The 16,121-nt window shown below is 56.4% G+C and overlaps 1 protein-coding gene across 1 annotated transcript in view; it reads left to right on the top strand.

Moving 5' to 3' along the window:
* The first annotated feature begins 637 nt into the window (after nucleotides 1–637).
* Nucleotides 638–16,121, top strand: part of KIAA1614 (KIAA1614 ortholog) — a 43,142-nt gene continuing 27,658 nt past the window's right edge. The window contains 3 exon segments of the mRNA XM_070384837.1: nucleotides 638–1,327; nucleotides 3,025–3,971; nucleotides 4,833–4,896. Coding sequence (XP_070240938.1) covers nucleotides 1,281–1,327; nucleotides 3,025–3,971; nucleotides 4,833–4,896 — 1,058 coding nt within the window. The 5' untranslated portion in view covers nucleotides 638–1,280.

The raw sequence follows: 16,121 nt of genomic DNA, 5'->3' as shown, positions 1-16,121 counted from the left end.
AACGGGCGCTGGACAGTGAAGCTTGTTAGCAGTCGGAAAGATGATCAGCACTTTCCCTTTGTAGAGATTTCCGGAATCTCCTGGGTCCTAATTCTCTTATAGTTTGTTGTGGAGAAATAGGTTTGGAAATAGTTGGGGCTCCGTTCCCTCCCCCTGGGTGGAAAGAGAAAGCGTGCTCCCTTGGTTTGGGCCACCGCTGCAGGTCAAGTCCTTTGCAGCTATTACTACTTCCTGCCAGGTCTGGGAAAAGTGACAAGGGGCCTTCAGGAGTCCCCAGAGTCCCCCCAGAACCGGTCCCTTTCCAAGGCGTCTGGCCATGCAGGCACCTGGCTCTCCCCTTTGCACAAGAAGAGGGGACTCGCGTCCACCACGTGTGCCCCCTCGCGCTGCTAGAAAGCGGAAACAAATGACCTTGACCTCCAAGGAGACAGCCCCTGGGAGAGGGCGCCTCCTCCGGAAAAGTTGTCCAGACAAAGGGCATTCCTCGGCTTCCACCCCGACAGCCGCCAGCCGCAGGCCGAGCCTCCCCCCTCCGCCCCCGCGCCCCGGGTGTAGGGTTACACGCCTCGCCGCGAAGCTCGGGGGAGAGCGCGGTGTTTCCGCAGCTTTGGCTCACGTGGAGCCGCGTCTCACCGCCGCGCTCTCCCCGAAGCCTGGGCTGCGAGCGCCCTCCCGGCGGACGGGGCGACCCGGGCCGGGAGGGGTGAGGTCCGGCGGCACGGAAGGCCGCCCCGCCCCGTCCGAGGCCCCGAGCTCGCGGCTGGGCCGGCGGCTTAGACGTCTGCACGGTCCCGGGAGGGGCGGCCCTGCAGGGCTCTGGGGACTGGGCCCCGGGCCCCGGGGAGCGCGCGGGGCGGCGGGGCGGGGTGGGAGCGAGGGCTGCTCCTCCAGCCCCTTCCGCTGCGCCTCCTTTCTGCTCTCCCGCTCCCTCTTCCCGTCCCAGCCGGGGGAGGCGCCGGGCTTGGCCTCTCACCCCCTCCGTGGCCGAGCCATGAGGTAGCCGCCCATGCCGCTTCCTGCCCTCCCGCGCCCTCCCCGTCCGACCCTGCGTCCCCTCCCCGGACCTGGAGGGAGGCCGCGGCCCGCGGGGCGGCTGCCCGGTTCCGACCCCACCCGGACCCCGGGGCGGCCAGCAGAGCCCGGAGCCGAGCCGGGCGCGCCCCGAGAGCCGAGGCCTGCGGGCCGCACTCCCCGAGCCCCGGGCCGGAGCCCGCGCGCCCTGCTCCCCGCCGCGGGCCCGGGAGGGAGAGGGGCGAGAGGAGGGCCTGGTCTCCCCGGGGATGGAGGGGATGGAGGCAGCGGCCAGACCTGCCGGCGGCAGCCTTCAGTGAGTACGGAGGAGGCGAGGCCCCGGGCGGGCCGGGGATGGCGGGACCGGGGGAGCGAGAAGGAAGGGTCGCGGGGGGAGCCCTGCCGGTCACGACCGTCTTCATTTCAGCGTCTCAGGGTTGGGGTTAGACGAGCACAGCGCTCGGCCCTAGACTTCAGCGGCCCCGAGCCGCACAAATCGGTACCCACTGTTCCCCCGAGGAAAGTCTCATCCATCCTAACAGGTCTCTAGAGAGGGGTGATCTCTGGAATGCTGTTCAAGACTTTACCTGAAGGCTCTTGTAATGTGACGGAAATTGCACCCAAACCCTTCAAATCCCCTGCTTCCTGGATCGAACCTTAGAAGAGAGGACTCAGTGGCTGGGCTGTGACGACAGAGTTCGTCAATTCTAAATGAACTGGTAGAGAGACTGATCTCGTCCTCCCGAAGACAGGCCTTAAATGTCACAGGCTTAAAACTGATGTAACAACAACAACAAAAAAAACTGATGTAACATACAGACCGTGTGTATGTATTTTGCTTTATGGAATATGTGTATTCATGAAATATATTAAAAACGGAGTTGTAATAAATGACTATAGAGAGGCTTGGCATTTAAGAGAATTCTGTAGTGAATCTTTAGTCAGTATTAGGTGAATAATTAACCCCTAGTTTGTAATTTATGTAAATATGAATTTTTATGCATGCCGTGGGACATTCCTAGATGTATGGTGTAGAAGGGGCATGTTCTCAGAGAGCAGGATAAATATTAAGACATTGTGGCTTCTATGTGTGCACAGAACTGCTTGGCGAGTAAAATCTCGAGCTCACTTTTATTCCCTGTGAAGACATTGACATCAAGTGTGCTACCAAGGAGCGGTCATCTGGGCACGTCACCTGTCTAGGACTAAGGGGAGTTGGGGTCCTGGTCACTGGGTGCTTTGGAAGAGCCCTGACCTTGGGAGGAGAAGCTTTGAGTTCCTAGCCAGGCCTCCCTCAGCTTTGGTGTCTCCTAATGGCTCTGTGCCTCTGTCTCTCTGTAAAATGTCTGTAAAAATGAGGGTCATAACTGTTCAGGCAGAATGGTGTGAGAATTTGAGAGAGAGCGTCTGAAAGTACCTTCAGGCCTGCCCAGCACCGAGCAGAGGCTGAAAGGCCTTGGTGCCTGATCCTGGCTGCCCTGTGGGCACAGCTCTGCTCACGCCTGAGGTTTCGGCACAGGGAGGGGGACACCTTCCACCAGCGGGTCAGATCCAGGGTGGTATCTTCCTGAAGCCCATCCTCTGCATTGGTTCCCTTTGGAAAGGGAAGAGCTTGTGGGCATGAACAGAAATTGCCATCCTCCCCTGAGGCCTGACACCTGTCAGCAAAACACGAAGCCAGGGACTGGGAATGCAGCCCCCATTTCCCCTCTGGTCCACACTAGGCAGAAGATTAGCTGTTGCTTGACGCTTCACTGTCCCCACCTGTAAAATGGGGATAGAAAAATAAGACTACTACTCCGACTTGGAAGAAAAAACTCAGTAATGACTTATTCGTACCATCCAAAGGCTCGTGCTCCCCAAGCTGCTTTCACATTGTCTAGGGGCACCCCCTGATCTGACCCCAAGTTTCCTCCAGACAGGGCTCTATACCAAGGCACTATGGAGACCCAGGAGGTCGTGGGAGCTGGCCAGGTAGTGGGTCTAAGGAGCTCTGTCTGTTTTCTCCTCCAGAGAACCCCAAATAGGGAGCAGAACGGCCAGCTCCATGGAGGTGACCTCAGCTGTGGAGAGAAGTGACCCCGAGCCACAGCCGGAGAACGGACACCTCCCAAGACCCTGGCCCTGCCCTCGAGAAGACGGAACACCCAGCCCGAAGGCCACCCAGCCTCCCGGGGCACCGGGGATACAGCTCCAGGGGCCCTCCGTGCTGGAGTCCAAGGTGAGGGCCTTGAAGGAGAGGATGACAGCGGGCAGACAGGGGGCAGGCCCCAGCCTCACTTCCCACCAGCGGCTGGCCCTCAAGAAACCCAAGTGCAGACGAGTCAAGGTGGGTGGGTCCAAGCCTCCGTCAGAGGGGCCTTCCCCACCCGAGGCTGTGGTGGTCCATCACACGCAGAAGCCAAACGACAGGCGGCTGGACCGCAGTGTCACCGAGGAGGAGCCCGCCAGGAACGGGGACCCCGGGCCTCCCGGGTTGCCTGCTCCCGGACTCGAGTGCTGGAACAGGAGGAGCCCGTGGCCTCCAGAGGCTGTTCAAACACAGCCTGAGCATGACAGAGCTCTGCCGGCCGGGCCCAGCTCTCTGCAAGAGGGCCCCATCCACAGGGTCACTCCCAGCCGGCCGGGGGGCTCTCGTCCTTGTAACAAAACCACCCACGTGCTCACCCTGCGGAAAGGAAGGTCACACCCCCAGCAGGATGGTCTCGGCACCCGGGGAGACCCGGACAGCTTGTCTCCGACCTCAGAGGAAAACTTCGTCCCCAGGCCGGCTCTCCTGGGGGAGCTCTGGAGAACCAGGGACCTGGGGGCCCTGGGCACTGGGGGCAGCACCTTGTCCCTGTCTGACCGCGTGGAGAGGAACCGCCTTCTGCTGCAGGAGATGCTAAGTGTTGGGGGGCAGGGCCCCTCCAAGGTGGGAGTCCCAGGCTGGACTTCATGCTGGGATAGAGCTGTGCCAGGTAAGGCCCACTCTCTGGGTCTGGGGGTTGGGGGCAGGGGGGGAGTCCAGGAGAGGGAAAAGGAGATGGGGGTTACCTCGGAGGGGAGGGGAGGGAAAGTGGGAGAGCACAGCTGTTTATCACCAGATTCCTAGGTTGTCTCTTAGTCTGGGCTTTGACACAGATTCTGCATCACCTCACAGCCAGCCCCATCTGCTAAAGGCTCCCCCAAACCCCCCAGAACAGCAGTCCCCAGCTTTTGGCACCAGAGGCTGGTTGCATGGAAGACAATTTTTCCACAGACTGGTGGGATGATGGGGATGGTTTCAGGATGATTCAAGGGTGACGTTTATTGAGCACTTTATTTCTATTATTACCATATCAGCTCCACCTCTGATCATCAGGCATTAGATCCCAGAGGTTGGAGACCCCTGTCCCAGACCACAGGGAAGCCTCCACAGTTTGTTCCCTGTGGTTCTTTCAACAGTGGCTTTTTGACGATGACACGTCCTCAGCCCTCGGTGGACTTCATTGTCCTTGGGTAGGAGCCCCTCCCCACAGAGAGACCCAGCCTCCAGGCCGGCGGGCTGAGCTCAGGTGGTCGCACTGCTGCAAATGTTCAGGCCTTAGCCACGGCTCTTGCCCTTCCTTCCTCCCACACCCAGCGCTTGAGAAGACCCCCGTGGGCCCTCAGCTCACGACAGTGCCCACCAGCAGTCACTGTGACAGGCTGAGCCTCCACCTGGGGGGGGGTCGGAATTATCTGGGGGAGTAAATGGCTGCTGGAGAAAACTTTCTCCTCCGAGCTTGTGCTCATTAAGCAGCAGCTGAGAGCCCAGGTCCTGGCTCTGCCCTAATCTCTGCTTCTGCTCTGGGTCCTAGAGCGACTAGCCGGCGACGTGGACTGGGACTCGGGCATCTCCCTTCAGGACTCGGACCAGAGCAGGTAAGTGCTCAGGGCACACATCTTCTCTGCGTCTCTCCTGGACAGTTGTCCCTGTCCCTTCATTTCCTCTGCGGCAGGAGAGTAGGAGATGCGGAGAGGGGAGGGGACAAACAGCTGCACCTGCAGGCAGGTCTCCTCCCGGAGGCCTCCTAGGAGGCACCCCTCACCCCCTGATGCCCAGGTGGGGCCCCTGCTCCCCGTGCAAAACTGCGGGGTACAGAGCCTGGTGCAAGGAGCACTGCAAACCACCTGCTCTGCGACGTGGGGCTCATTTCCCTGCCCCGGCCTCTGTCGCTTTATCCTTCAAGTGAGCCAAGTAGTAACTTGTGTCATGTACCTTTCGGACTGTTGTGGGACTGAACACAAGATCAGTTCAGTTCAGTCGCTCAGTCGTGTCCAACTCTTTGGGACCCTGTGGACTGCAGCACGCCAGGCCCCCCCTGTCCATCACCAACTCCCAGAGTTTACTCAATGGATGTGAAAATCCTTTGGGAAAGCATGTGAATGCAAGGCTTTTACTCCGACAGTTCCTTTCCCAGTCAAGGGGTGTGCTGACTGGTGTAAAGGTCTTCATCTCCCCCAGCCTCCCGGACTTTGCTGCAGCCCCTCCATTGATGTCTGAGGAAAGCTGGGCACCTGGGGTGGGGGTGAGTGGCCATGGGGCTGTGTCATGACCAGGTAGGCCAGAGGAGTATCTTTTGGGAGGGCAGGGGGGCCATCTGTGGATCCATCGGTGGCTGCCCAGGGCTTGGCCTCATCTTCCATATCCACTGCACGCCTGGCACGTGAAGCTGAGCGAAGTCTCAGGACTTGGGAGCAGCCACATTTCCCCTTTCTGTGCAGTGACGTCACCCTCCTGTGGGTCTCGTGGTTTCTGCTGAGGGTAGAGGGCAGCAATGTTACTTCTGCAGATTCCCTGCCTGCTAAGTTCCACTTGGCTTGACCTCCCCTCCAGAATATGTGGACCCCCAGTTCCGTTTTCACACAGTGAGGGCTGCCCCGGTTCAGGAGATTCAACCTCTGCTTGGCCACTGGCCTTCTCACTGACTTGGGCTGAGAGCCTGGTGGAGAGGGGGCTGTCTGGCTCCTTCATCCCTCATTATTTACGACTTGGAATCGTAGCTGCCCCCCCTTCTTCCGGGGGTCTCTTCCCGCCTCCCTGGCCGCCATGTTCAGCCTCCCCTCACATCCACACCTAGCCCAGCCACAGTGTGGAGGCGTGTGACTGGTCCTCGTGACATCCTGTCCCCTGCCCTGCCCCTTTGTCCTTCCTGGGGAGCCATAAAGGAGACAACCTGCCTGGGCAGACACAAGTTGTGCCTAGAGGAGCCGGGGCCTCCTCTTCTGCAGCTACATGTCTTCCTGCTCCCCGCTGCTCGCACTCTGTCTTCCCTGGGTGGGAGGAAGGCTCAACTGCAAGATGTCCACGGGGGCTTGCCCAGAGGTCACTATTGAAAGAAGCCGAAGCTCCTGACTTGCATGTTGGATACTAGGTAATTAAAATACCATCTTAAAGGACAAGAACCTCAACCATGGGGGGTCGGGAGGGGCTTTCCCCCAGTCCTGCAAGGAGATGGCGTTTGTGTAGAATGCTCAGGGTAGGAATTTCTGAACTATTGTTTCACCTACCAGACCGTTTGCAGTGGGTTAGGGTCTGCAGTTTACAGTGGCTCAGCGGTAAAGATTCCGCCTACAATGCAGGAGATGTGGGTTCGATCCCTGGGTCGGGAAGATCCCCTGGAGAAGGAAATGGCAACCCATTCCTGTATTCTTGCCTGGAGAATCCCATGGACAGAGGAGCCTGGTGAGCTACAGTCCAGGGGGTCGCAAAGTGTCAGACACAACTTAGCAACTAAACGCACACCCGAGGTATCTGTGTCTAGGTGTAGGCTGTGTAGGTGTGTGCATATGTATATTGTATGATGATCTCATGTGTGTATATGTGTGGAATGAGGAGGGTGCCCAGCATATATCCAGGCACAGAGTTGGCCTGGGGAAAACTGTCCCCTGGCTTGTTTAGAAGGTTGTTCACAGTGCCCCATGGACCTTTATTGGTGATCTACACCCTGCTGAGTAGACACCCAGGCTGAAGGGCCAGAAAGGACGCCTACTTCATGGAGAAAGTTCATCCATGTCCAGAGACCCCTTGGGACAGGCTTTCTCATTTGGCTCTATTCCTGAGTCTTCCGGGCAGATACTAAAGCATCCCTGAGACCCTGCAATTCCGTCTCTCCCCTAAGCAGGATGGTTTTGTTGCTGCTTCTTCTCTATGTCTGAGCTTCCTGAGAGACTTTTGAAGTAAGGCACACTTCCCTCAGCCCTGTACCCCTGGCCACAGGGTCTACATGGAGGGGCTGAGGACCCTGGACAGCGTAGACTCTGAGACCATGGCAGCCGTCATGATGGTCATCCTGAAAGGGCCGGGACATCAGTCAGGACGTGTTCTGGCAGTGAGCCCCTTAAATCTCAGCGTTTGAGGCATAAAAGGTCTGGTTTCACACCCAGTCAAGTTTAGCGTCAGTGCAGTTCAGTGTTAGAACCAAATAATCACCAGGTTGACGACTGATCATTAGTCTGGTCAGTAATGACCAGGTTAACCCAGCAAGTATTTATGTCCTCGGTTGTTACTGTTCTGCATGATGGTAAGACAGGAAGCCCCACAATGATGGTGAAGCAGCAGAGCCCAAGACAGCAGACCCTGTCTGACTGGCGGGGTCGGCCCAGCTCATTGCAGGTGGTCACAAGGAGAGTCACCTGTGGAGGCGAGACCCCCGAGATGCTGAGGAAACACCAGAAATGTCCCAGGGCCAATTGGTTGTCCCTTCTACTGAGGGACGAAAGGAGACTCCACCCCAGAGGACAGGAACCACCTGGAGGTCCTTCCTTCCAGAAGACCATGCTGACACTCAGCTCCAGCCCTTGTGCTGTGCCGCATCCTGACAGTGTCCTAATAACAACGTATTGACTGTTTCCATTTCACTGACAGAGACCCTCTTGGGCAGAGGCTAAGTGACTTGCCTGGTGATAAAGCTATTAAGTGTTAGAGTCAGGGTTCACAGTCAAAAACACCAAGGGCTGTTCTCTAACCATTATGCTGCACTGCTACAAGCTGTCCCCACAGGTCATGCCTTGGGTTAGGGATCTGGGGGCCCTTGGCCCCCTCCCCCAGCCTGGTATTCTCAAGTATAGACCAAGAAAGGTAGGTGGCAGGCTCCACGGGCTAAGCTTGTTTCTCTCCTAAGTCGCCGTTGACATGATTTGGGAAATGGGGTTTTGATTTGTGGAGAGAAGACAAGGGGAGGGGTAAGCACTTCAGGACGACAGAGGACGAGATGGTTGGATGGCATCACTTGACTCAATGGACATGAATTTGATCTAATTCTGGGAGTTGATGCAGGACAGAGAAGTCTGGCATGCTTCAGCCCATGGGGTCACAAAGAATCAGACACGACTGAGTGACTGAACAACTCAACAAAAGCACTTCAGGGAAGCCCAGTGGGGTCAGTACTGTCAGCCGTGACCTCGCTCACAGCCATGTGTGAGCACTGGACTCGTCAGAGGAGGGAATCGAAGGGTGCTCTGCTCGGGGGCTCTGCCCCCATCCATTCTTAGAAGCCTGTGGTGTTGCGCCCCTGCTGTCTGTAAAACGGCCAGGACCCGCTCGGTCTGTCCACTGTCTTGAGGCCTTGGGAGGGCACAGCAGGATTATACATTGCCTTAGGACCCCAGCTGAACCCTGCTTGTGCAAAAAGTGTATAAAACCAGAGGAGCAGCTGCAGTCAGTGCGATCCTCACCCCAGGCCCTGCACCGGAAGGGAGTCGATTCTTTCCAAAAAAGCACTCAGCCTCGGGCCGCTGCAGGCACCAGGGAGGCCCCCTGAGGCCCGGGGCCTGCCTTGGCAAGCTAGTTGGGAAGGCGGTGCTGTGGGGCCCAGGCTTGCTCTGCTTCAAATCAGGGCCTTCCGTGTGTGCCATCTTTGGGGGGCGGAGGGGCAGACCCTGACACGTGTCTGCAGGGGCTTTAACCCCTGCTCCGCTGTGGGGTCAATGGAGGGGAGAGGGTCTCTGGGGTCGTTTAATTTGTGCTGTGATGATGATGAAAGCACAGAGGACTTCCTGAGTTGTTGATTTCCCCCATCCCTGTGGCAGAGTTATGCCCATTTCTAGATGCAGAAATAGAGGCTCAGAGGAGGGAGCCCAGTCTCAGCGTGTATACTTCATCACAAGAAAAGAAGGCGCAGACGTTGTCTGGTTCCGGTTTTCAGGCCTCCACGCAGACAGCTAGCAGCCAAAACTCCCTGCCCCGAAGCTGTCTGCAGGCTCCAGTTTACAGGAGGGGCAGACAGGGAACCCTCAAGAATTTCAGAGGCCTGGGCTGTGGCTCGAGTGGTCAGGCCCACAACTGTGAGAAAACCTTGGGCTTTTAAAACTTAATTTATTACCTAGCATTACACTGTGTGTAATTTCAGAAGGAATTCCCACTTTGCCCTCACTGCCCACTCTGCCTACACCAACTTTGGCTGTTGCTGGTGGATCTTCCCTCTGGAGCTCCTTGAGGGGCGAGGACCATGCTGTTCTCTCTGGGACCCGGGACCTGCCAAGTGTCAGCACGGTACCGGCACTCAGAATGTGTTTGCCAGAAGCATGCGTGTATGACTGTAACTGAGGGCTCACCTGGGGTGGACGCCCCTGTGGGCTTGATCGGATCTGACTGGAGCCAGTAGAGGACATTCCAGATGGGTAAGACCTGCAGACACGCATGGGAGAGGTATGCAGGGGATTGCATGGAAGGTACTATCAGGACACAGGGTGGGAGTGTGGGCTGAGGCCATTTTGGAGAGCCTGGGAATTTAGATTTTGGAGAAGGGAATGGCAAACCACTTCAGTTTTCTTGCCTTGAGAACCCCATGAACAGTATGAAAAGGCAAAATGATAGGATACTGAAAGAGGAACTCCCCAGGTCAGACTCTGATGCTGGGAGGGATTGGGGGCAGGAGGAGAAGGGGACGACAGAGGATGAGATGGCTGGATGGCATCACTGACTCGATGGACGTGAGTCTGGGTGAACTCCGGGAATTGGTGATGGACAGGGAGGCCTGGCGTGCTGCGATTCATGAGGTTGAAAAGAGTCGGACACAACTGAGCGACTGAACTGAACTGAACTGAAGGTAGGAGGAACTGGAGAGACATTTTCTCTCTCTCTCCTCTTGACAAGATTGGGAGTGGCAAGGGCTTTCCTCCAGTTTTTCTTTGTGTCTGTGTATCAGAGCCAGTGGGCTTCCCTGGCGGCTCAGATGATAAAGAATCTGCCTGCAATGTGGGAGACCCGGGCTCAATTCCTGGAGCAGGAAGTTTGCCTGGAGAAGGGAATGGCTACCCACTCCAGCATTCTTGCCTGGAGAATCCCATGGACAGAGGAGTCCATGGAGGTCACACAAAGTCAGACACGACTGAGCGACTAACACACCCACACCTGAGTCGGTGGGCAGGATGGGGAATGGCCGGGTGTATGCAGGATGGTCAGGGGCTCAGCTAGTCTTGGTTACACCCTTTCCTAGGTGTCTCCTCTGATATACCTGCAGCCCTGTGACTCCTAAGGGTCTCATGCTCACCTCCAGGATTCCTCATGACCCCCTGAGTCTAGGGAACCAGAAAGTCCAGAACCTGGCTGGGGAGCCAGAATGACCTGCAGACCCCCTTACCAGGCTACCGGGTACGAGGCCACGGGCATGGCAGCATCCCAGCACTGCCAGGAGACGGGGTCCTCCTACCAGGGAGGGTGTGGGGTGGCAGGAGGGAGTCCTGGGCGAGAGGGTGAGAGAAGCAGCTCCTGCTCCTCCCAGGAGTCGCAGGGCTGCAGGCATACCTGAGGGCACCCCCAGGTTCAAGGTGTAATGAAGACTAGCTGAGCCCCTACCTGTCCTGCATACTTACCCCCTGTCATTCCCCATCCTTCCCGCTGACTCAGATATACAGACACGAAGGAGAACTCGAGGAAACCCCTTGCCACTCTCAAACCTGCAAAGACTAAAACTAAAAAGAAGAAAATTACATTTAGCCGCTCACCAGTGTTCCCAACTACACACACACTCCTGAAGCATCTAGGGTTCTGAGTACCCCGTGGAGAAGGAAGGATGCTATCCCTTCAAGCCCTCCCTCACAGCGAGTGTCACCTGCAACTTTCCTCCATGTCATTGTCACACTCATACACCCCACACGTGAAAATCTCATTGTGGTCCCAATCTTTATGAATAGAGGGGCTCAGGAAAGTTAATTTGCTCAAGATCATTCATCTGTGAGGAGCTGGGCTGAAATTCAAGAGGAAGCCTTCCTCCATGGTCTTCAGAGGGGAATAGGCCACTGTCCCCCTACCTGGGGGTGTCTTGGTCACCTGCCTCCACCCATGCAGTGCTGACCAAGGGGACAGCCCACAGGAATTTGTTCTCCTTTTCCTTCTTCAAGAAGGCAAGGACAGAACCACTTTGCTCTCCCTAAGGAGTCGACGACCTGGGGAAGCTCTGCACGCCCCCACACACATCTTTTCAAAGGTGTTCAATGCGGTGTATCCCACGCAGCCATCCGTTTTTGTTTGTTTTATTTTGTTGCCGTGTAGTTGATTGACGGTGTTGTGTTACCTTCTTGTGTACAGCAGAGTGATTGTTATACGTACACGTATATTCTTTTTCATTTTCTCTTCCATTATAGTTTCTCATAGGACACGGAATGCAGGTCCCTTTGCTACACAGTAGGACCTTGTTGTTTATCCTTTCTGTATACAGTTGTTTGCATCTGCTGATCCCAAACTCCCAGTCCCTCCCTCCCCCGCCCCCTGCTCCTTTACGCCCACACGTCTGTTCCGTGTGTCTGTAACTCTGTTTCTCTTCTGTAGGTAGGTTCATCTGTGTCTCGTTTTAGACTTCACGTGTAAGTTACGTTATAGGGTATTTGTTTTTTCTTTCCGACTTACCTCACTTAGTGTGATAATCTCTAGGTCCGTCCTTGTTGCTGCAGATGGCATGATCTCATTCTTTTTTATGGCTGAGTAGTATTCCACTGTATATATGTACTTCATCTTCTCTTTCTGTTCCTCTGTTGATGGGTGTTTAGTTTGCTTCCCTGTCTTGGCTGTTGTAAATAGTGTTGCAATGAACATAGGGGTGCACGTTATCTTTTCAAATTATAGTTTTCTCTGGATATGTGCCATTCTTAAGGATGCCGCTCCTCCTTCTATTTCGAGAGAAGTGCCCATTTGTTTTCTGGATAGCAGCTTCCTTCTGCTACCAGATAGCCTCCTCCAGCTCCCTGTTCAATGGAAATTGCCTTTTCTGTGGAGCCCTGTGCAGGGCTCCAAAGGTCTAGAACAAAACCCACCAAGCCCTCTCTAGCTTCAAAATAGTCTCTCACTTCTGAACATGCCTTTGTGTGACATCCCCAAGTTGACAGGGGATCTCTTTGGCAGGTGCTTTTAGTTCACGTTCAGGGATTCCATCTTAAGCTCAGCAAGAGGGTGAGAGGAACTTAACAAAATAATTGTGCAAATAATAAAAGCAGTGATGATAATACATGCTGATATTGATTGAATCTCATCAAGTTCCTGGCTCTGTGCTCAGCTCTTCTGAGGGGATCGGTCTCACTTAACAACTGAGCCCTTTTTTAGGAGAAGAGGAAGCCGAACTTTAACCCCTAAGTAACCTACCAGGGTGACACAGCTAGTAAGTGGCAGCCCAGGATGAGAAGCTGGGCAGCCTGTCCCAGTGGACATGAATTTGGGCAGCCTCTGGGAAATAGTGCGGGACAGGGAAGCCTGGTGTGCTGCGGTCCGTGGGGTCTCAGAGTTGGACAGGCTGTCCCGGAAACACACTTCTAACCTTCACTGTAGGGTTTGTTCTGTCCATGTCCTGCAGCCCTGGGAAGCAGGCGTCTATAACAGTGAGCCCACAGGCCCCTGCCCACATGGAATACACGGTCCAGAATAGGTTCCGAGCCCACTGCTGCCCTCACTCGGGGGGCTGCGCACAGTGTGACAGTAAGGGCACTCTATTCGTGGCTATCTGAAAGCTCTCTAATGTGCAAAAATGGCACAGTTGCTAGGCAGAAAGGTGAAGGTGTGTTTTGGTCACAGTAGATGTTCCTTCTCCTTGCTGCATCCTGGACTCTGGGAAATGTCAGATCCCTTTCCATCCCAAATTGTTTCCCTAATTCCTGTTCTTAGGATAAAAGGGTTAAAGCCAGACTGGCTGGAGCTTATTATTTTAATCCAGGATTATGATGGCTGCTGAAGGAGGCTGCTCTGTCTCCCTGACCTCTCTGACTGGGGGAAATGGTGGTTGTCCTGACTGGAGATCTTGAGCTGGCTATGCCTGGCTGGGAGGGGAGCTGCAGGCAGGGCTCAGCTGGCCTCTCTACCAGGAAGCGGGGCTTAGATGGAGAGACCAGAGTGGGAGGGGCTTTCCCGCTGCTCTTTGTCCTGGGGTCAGCTTAGGACGCTGTGGTTGGAAGGGCCAGGGTACTCACGTGGATCTCCCGTTGTCCCCCACAATTAGCTCTTTTAGGTGTTGCTGCTTCTTGGGGGCCACGCATCTGTGAGCCCCCTAGGAGAGGACCTCAAGTTTCCCCACCCGGCCTTGTGGTACTGCAGACTTTCTGGCCTAAGACGTAGGTTCATGAGATAGCAACGTGGATTCTCTCTCTGTACAACTCCAGCTATTTACAGATGGGGAAACTGAGGCCCGGGGGAAGCACTCAGCCTCTTTGACCCTGTGTCCCACCCACTGAGCTCACAAGCCCTAGGTGTGCGAGCTCTCACGGCAGTGACAACAGCTCTCTGTGCTCAGGTGGAAAGTCTTTGCCGAGCCACACAGGGACTGCCCCAGCCCTGCCAGGCAATCTGCAGAGGGACCGTGGGAGCGGGGACCTTGGGCTGTAGTCACAATGGGAAGGAGTTGGCTCCAGGGCTGTCGTCACATAAGTGGAGGGTCCGCCTCAGATAGCGGAGTCTGAACCTGTCTGCCTGGCGAGGTCGGTGGCCTCGGGTGGACCAGGACAATGCAGCGAAGTTGGGGGGCGGCGGGTGGGTGTGAGAATAGGACAGGTTCACAGGGCTGCACCTGCTTGCTCCCTGCCACTGGGGAGAAAGACCCCTTTCCAGCCACAGGGCTGTCAGGCCTGCCCACTCCAGAGCACACCATGACCAAGAGCCGGCTGCCCTCCTGACTTTGGCCGCGGTTGGTGAAGGTGGCTGCCTCTCTCCTCCCTGCTCAGTTTGTTCCTGCATGGATGCCTCCAGGCACCTCCAAAAAACCCTGCTTTTCTAATCAGTGGAGAAACCAGCTTTGTCTGCCAGAAACCAAAGCAGGGCAGCTGATGAAAAGGAAAAAAATAAATAACAGCTCCAAGTAGAGGGAGCAGAAAGAAAAAACAGCAAAGCTGGAAAATGGCTTCGAAACCTGGGGCGAGGCTGTTCCTGACAGCATCTGGCCAGCTGCCTGGAGCCCTCCTGCCTGCCCACCAGGTCTTGTGACAAATGCCCTCCGACAGCCGGGCGGCCACAGCTGTCACCGGAAGGCTCTGAGCGCGCGGGCTGGCAGCCAGAGGCCCGTGGCTGCAGAGGCGTCTCTCCGGGCTGGTAACCTCATTATCTCTGCTGGCGGAGCTGGAGCCCCAGGGAGCACAGCTGCTCTCAGCGGTGCGTTGGAGGCCCTGCCTGCTCGGGAAGCTGTGCAGAGGGCTGCCTCGCCTCACAGGGCAGCGGGCCTTGAGAGCTCACTCTTCATTCTCTCCTGGAAGCCCTCCTGGTTCCAGAACCGTGCCTGGGCCCTGCCAGGGTCCGTAGGCACAGATGGTGCCTTTATTCTGGCAGTTCTCAGTTTTAATCTTGGCCCCAAAGCAGGATTAGGTGCAAATAATGGGAAAATAAAAAGAAAGAAAAAAAAAAATCATAGACTGCCCAGTGCTCGTCCAAGGTTGTCCCAAGGAGGCCTCAGGGTTGGGCCATTTTCCACTCACATCTCTATCATCCGTCACCTAGGAAACGACTTGGTACCATCCCCCGTCAAGACGAGGCCCCTTTCTCCAGGTGACATATGGGCTGGGGAAGCCCGGGATTTGGCTGTCTGCAGACTGAGATGCAGGCCAGCCTGAGCCTCTAGCCGCCCAAGTCCTCCTCCTGCAGACCCTCCCTGGTGGGGACAGCCCAGCGTATGTGACAGCGAGGAAGGACAAGGGCAGCTGTGGGGAGTGCAGACATCGCATCAGAGAGTGAGTCTGGCTTCAGCCACATGCCGGCTCAGCCTGCTCTGGGACCCCGGGGCAGGGAGGGGCCGGAGGATGCGGCAAGGATGCTGGAGACAGTGGAGCTGGCTGTTGTCTGCTCCGCTTCACTTGGTGTTCGACCTTGAGTGACACGTCACATGTTCCTCTCTGCTCAGGAACACCCTCATCTGTCAGGCAGAGAGCGCACCTGCCCCCAGGCCCGCCTGGCTGCGGAGAGGGCCCTCTGGTCAGCGGGAGGCTGTGGGGCAGCTGTTATCCCTGCGACCTGCCGCTGTGTCACTGGGAGATGGCTTTGAAAAAAGGCTGCTGTCATTTTCGGCAGCTCTGGACTGGCTGGGGAGGCAGCACAACTGGGAGGTGGTGAGAGCTGCTGGAAGCAGCCCCTCGTTATGATGAGGAGTGAGCCATTTGCTAACTTGGTGTGGGTCCAGCTTAGTTCCTCTCGGCCCTGACCTGATGTCTGTTGGGTTAGGATTGGAACTGAGGCCAGAAATCACCAGGACTTATAAAAATGTCATTCTCTCAGAGGAGCAGAGCAGTGATGGGCAGGGCCCTGATGCCTTGTGTCTGCGGTGAGAGCTTAGGACGGTGCGCTGTGAGCTTGAGTGGGTGTGTGTGGGTGCCGAGAGACAGGAGGAGAGAGGGAGGCGATGCGTGTAGAGACCATCTGGCTGGGCACAGTCCCAGCCCAGCAGCCCTGGGCCCTTTCCTTCCCCTCCTCCCAGATAACTCCTGCTCTCTGCCCAGGGAAGAACAATGAAGTAATCTGGAGACTCCCCTACCCTTTTCTAGATCCTCCTGGGGTCTCTGCCTCCGGTCTCTGAGCAGCTGTCCGGGGTGGGCCGGTTCCTTCCAGAGTCAGCAGGCCCCCGCCCCCAGGCCCCAGGCTGGTGCCCTCCCGTGTGGGAGCTGGCCAAGGAAGGCTTCCATGCGGGGCTGTTTCTGGCACAGCC

This window comes from Bos mutus, chromosome 16 (genome assembly GCF_027580195.1).
Source record: "Bos mutus isolate GX-2022 chromosome 16, NWIPB_WYAK_1.1, whole genome shotgun sequence".
Lineage (NCBI taxonomy): Eukaryota > Metazoa > Chordata > Mammalia > Artiodactyla > Bovidae > Bos > Bos mutus.
Note: the sequence above shows the minus strand (reverse complement) of the source record. Positions and strands in the feature narration are given on the sequence as shown.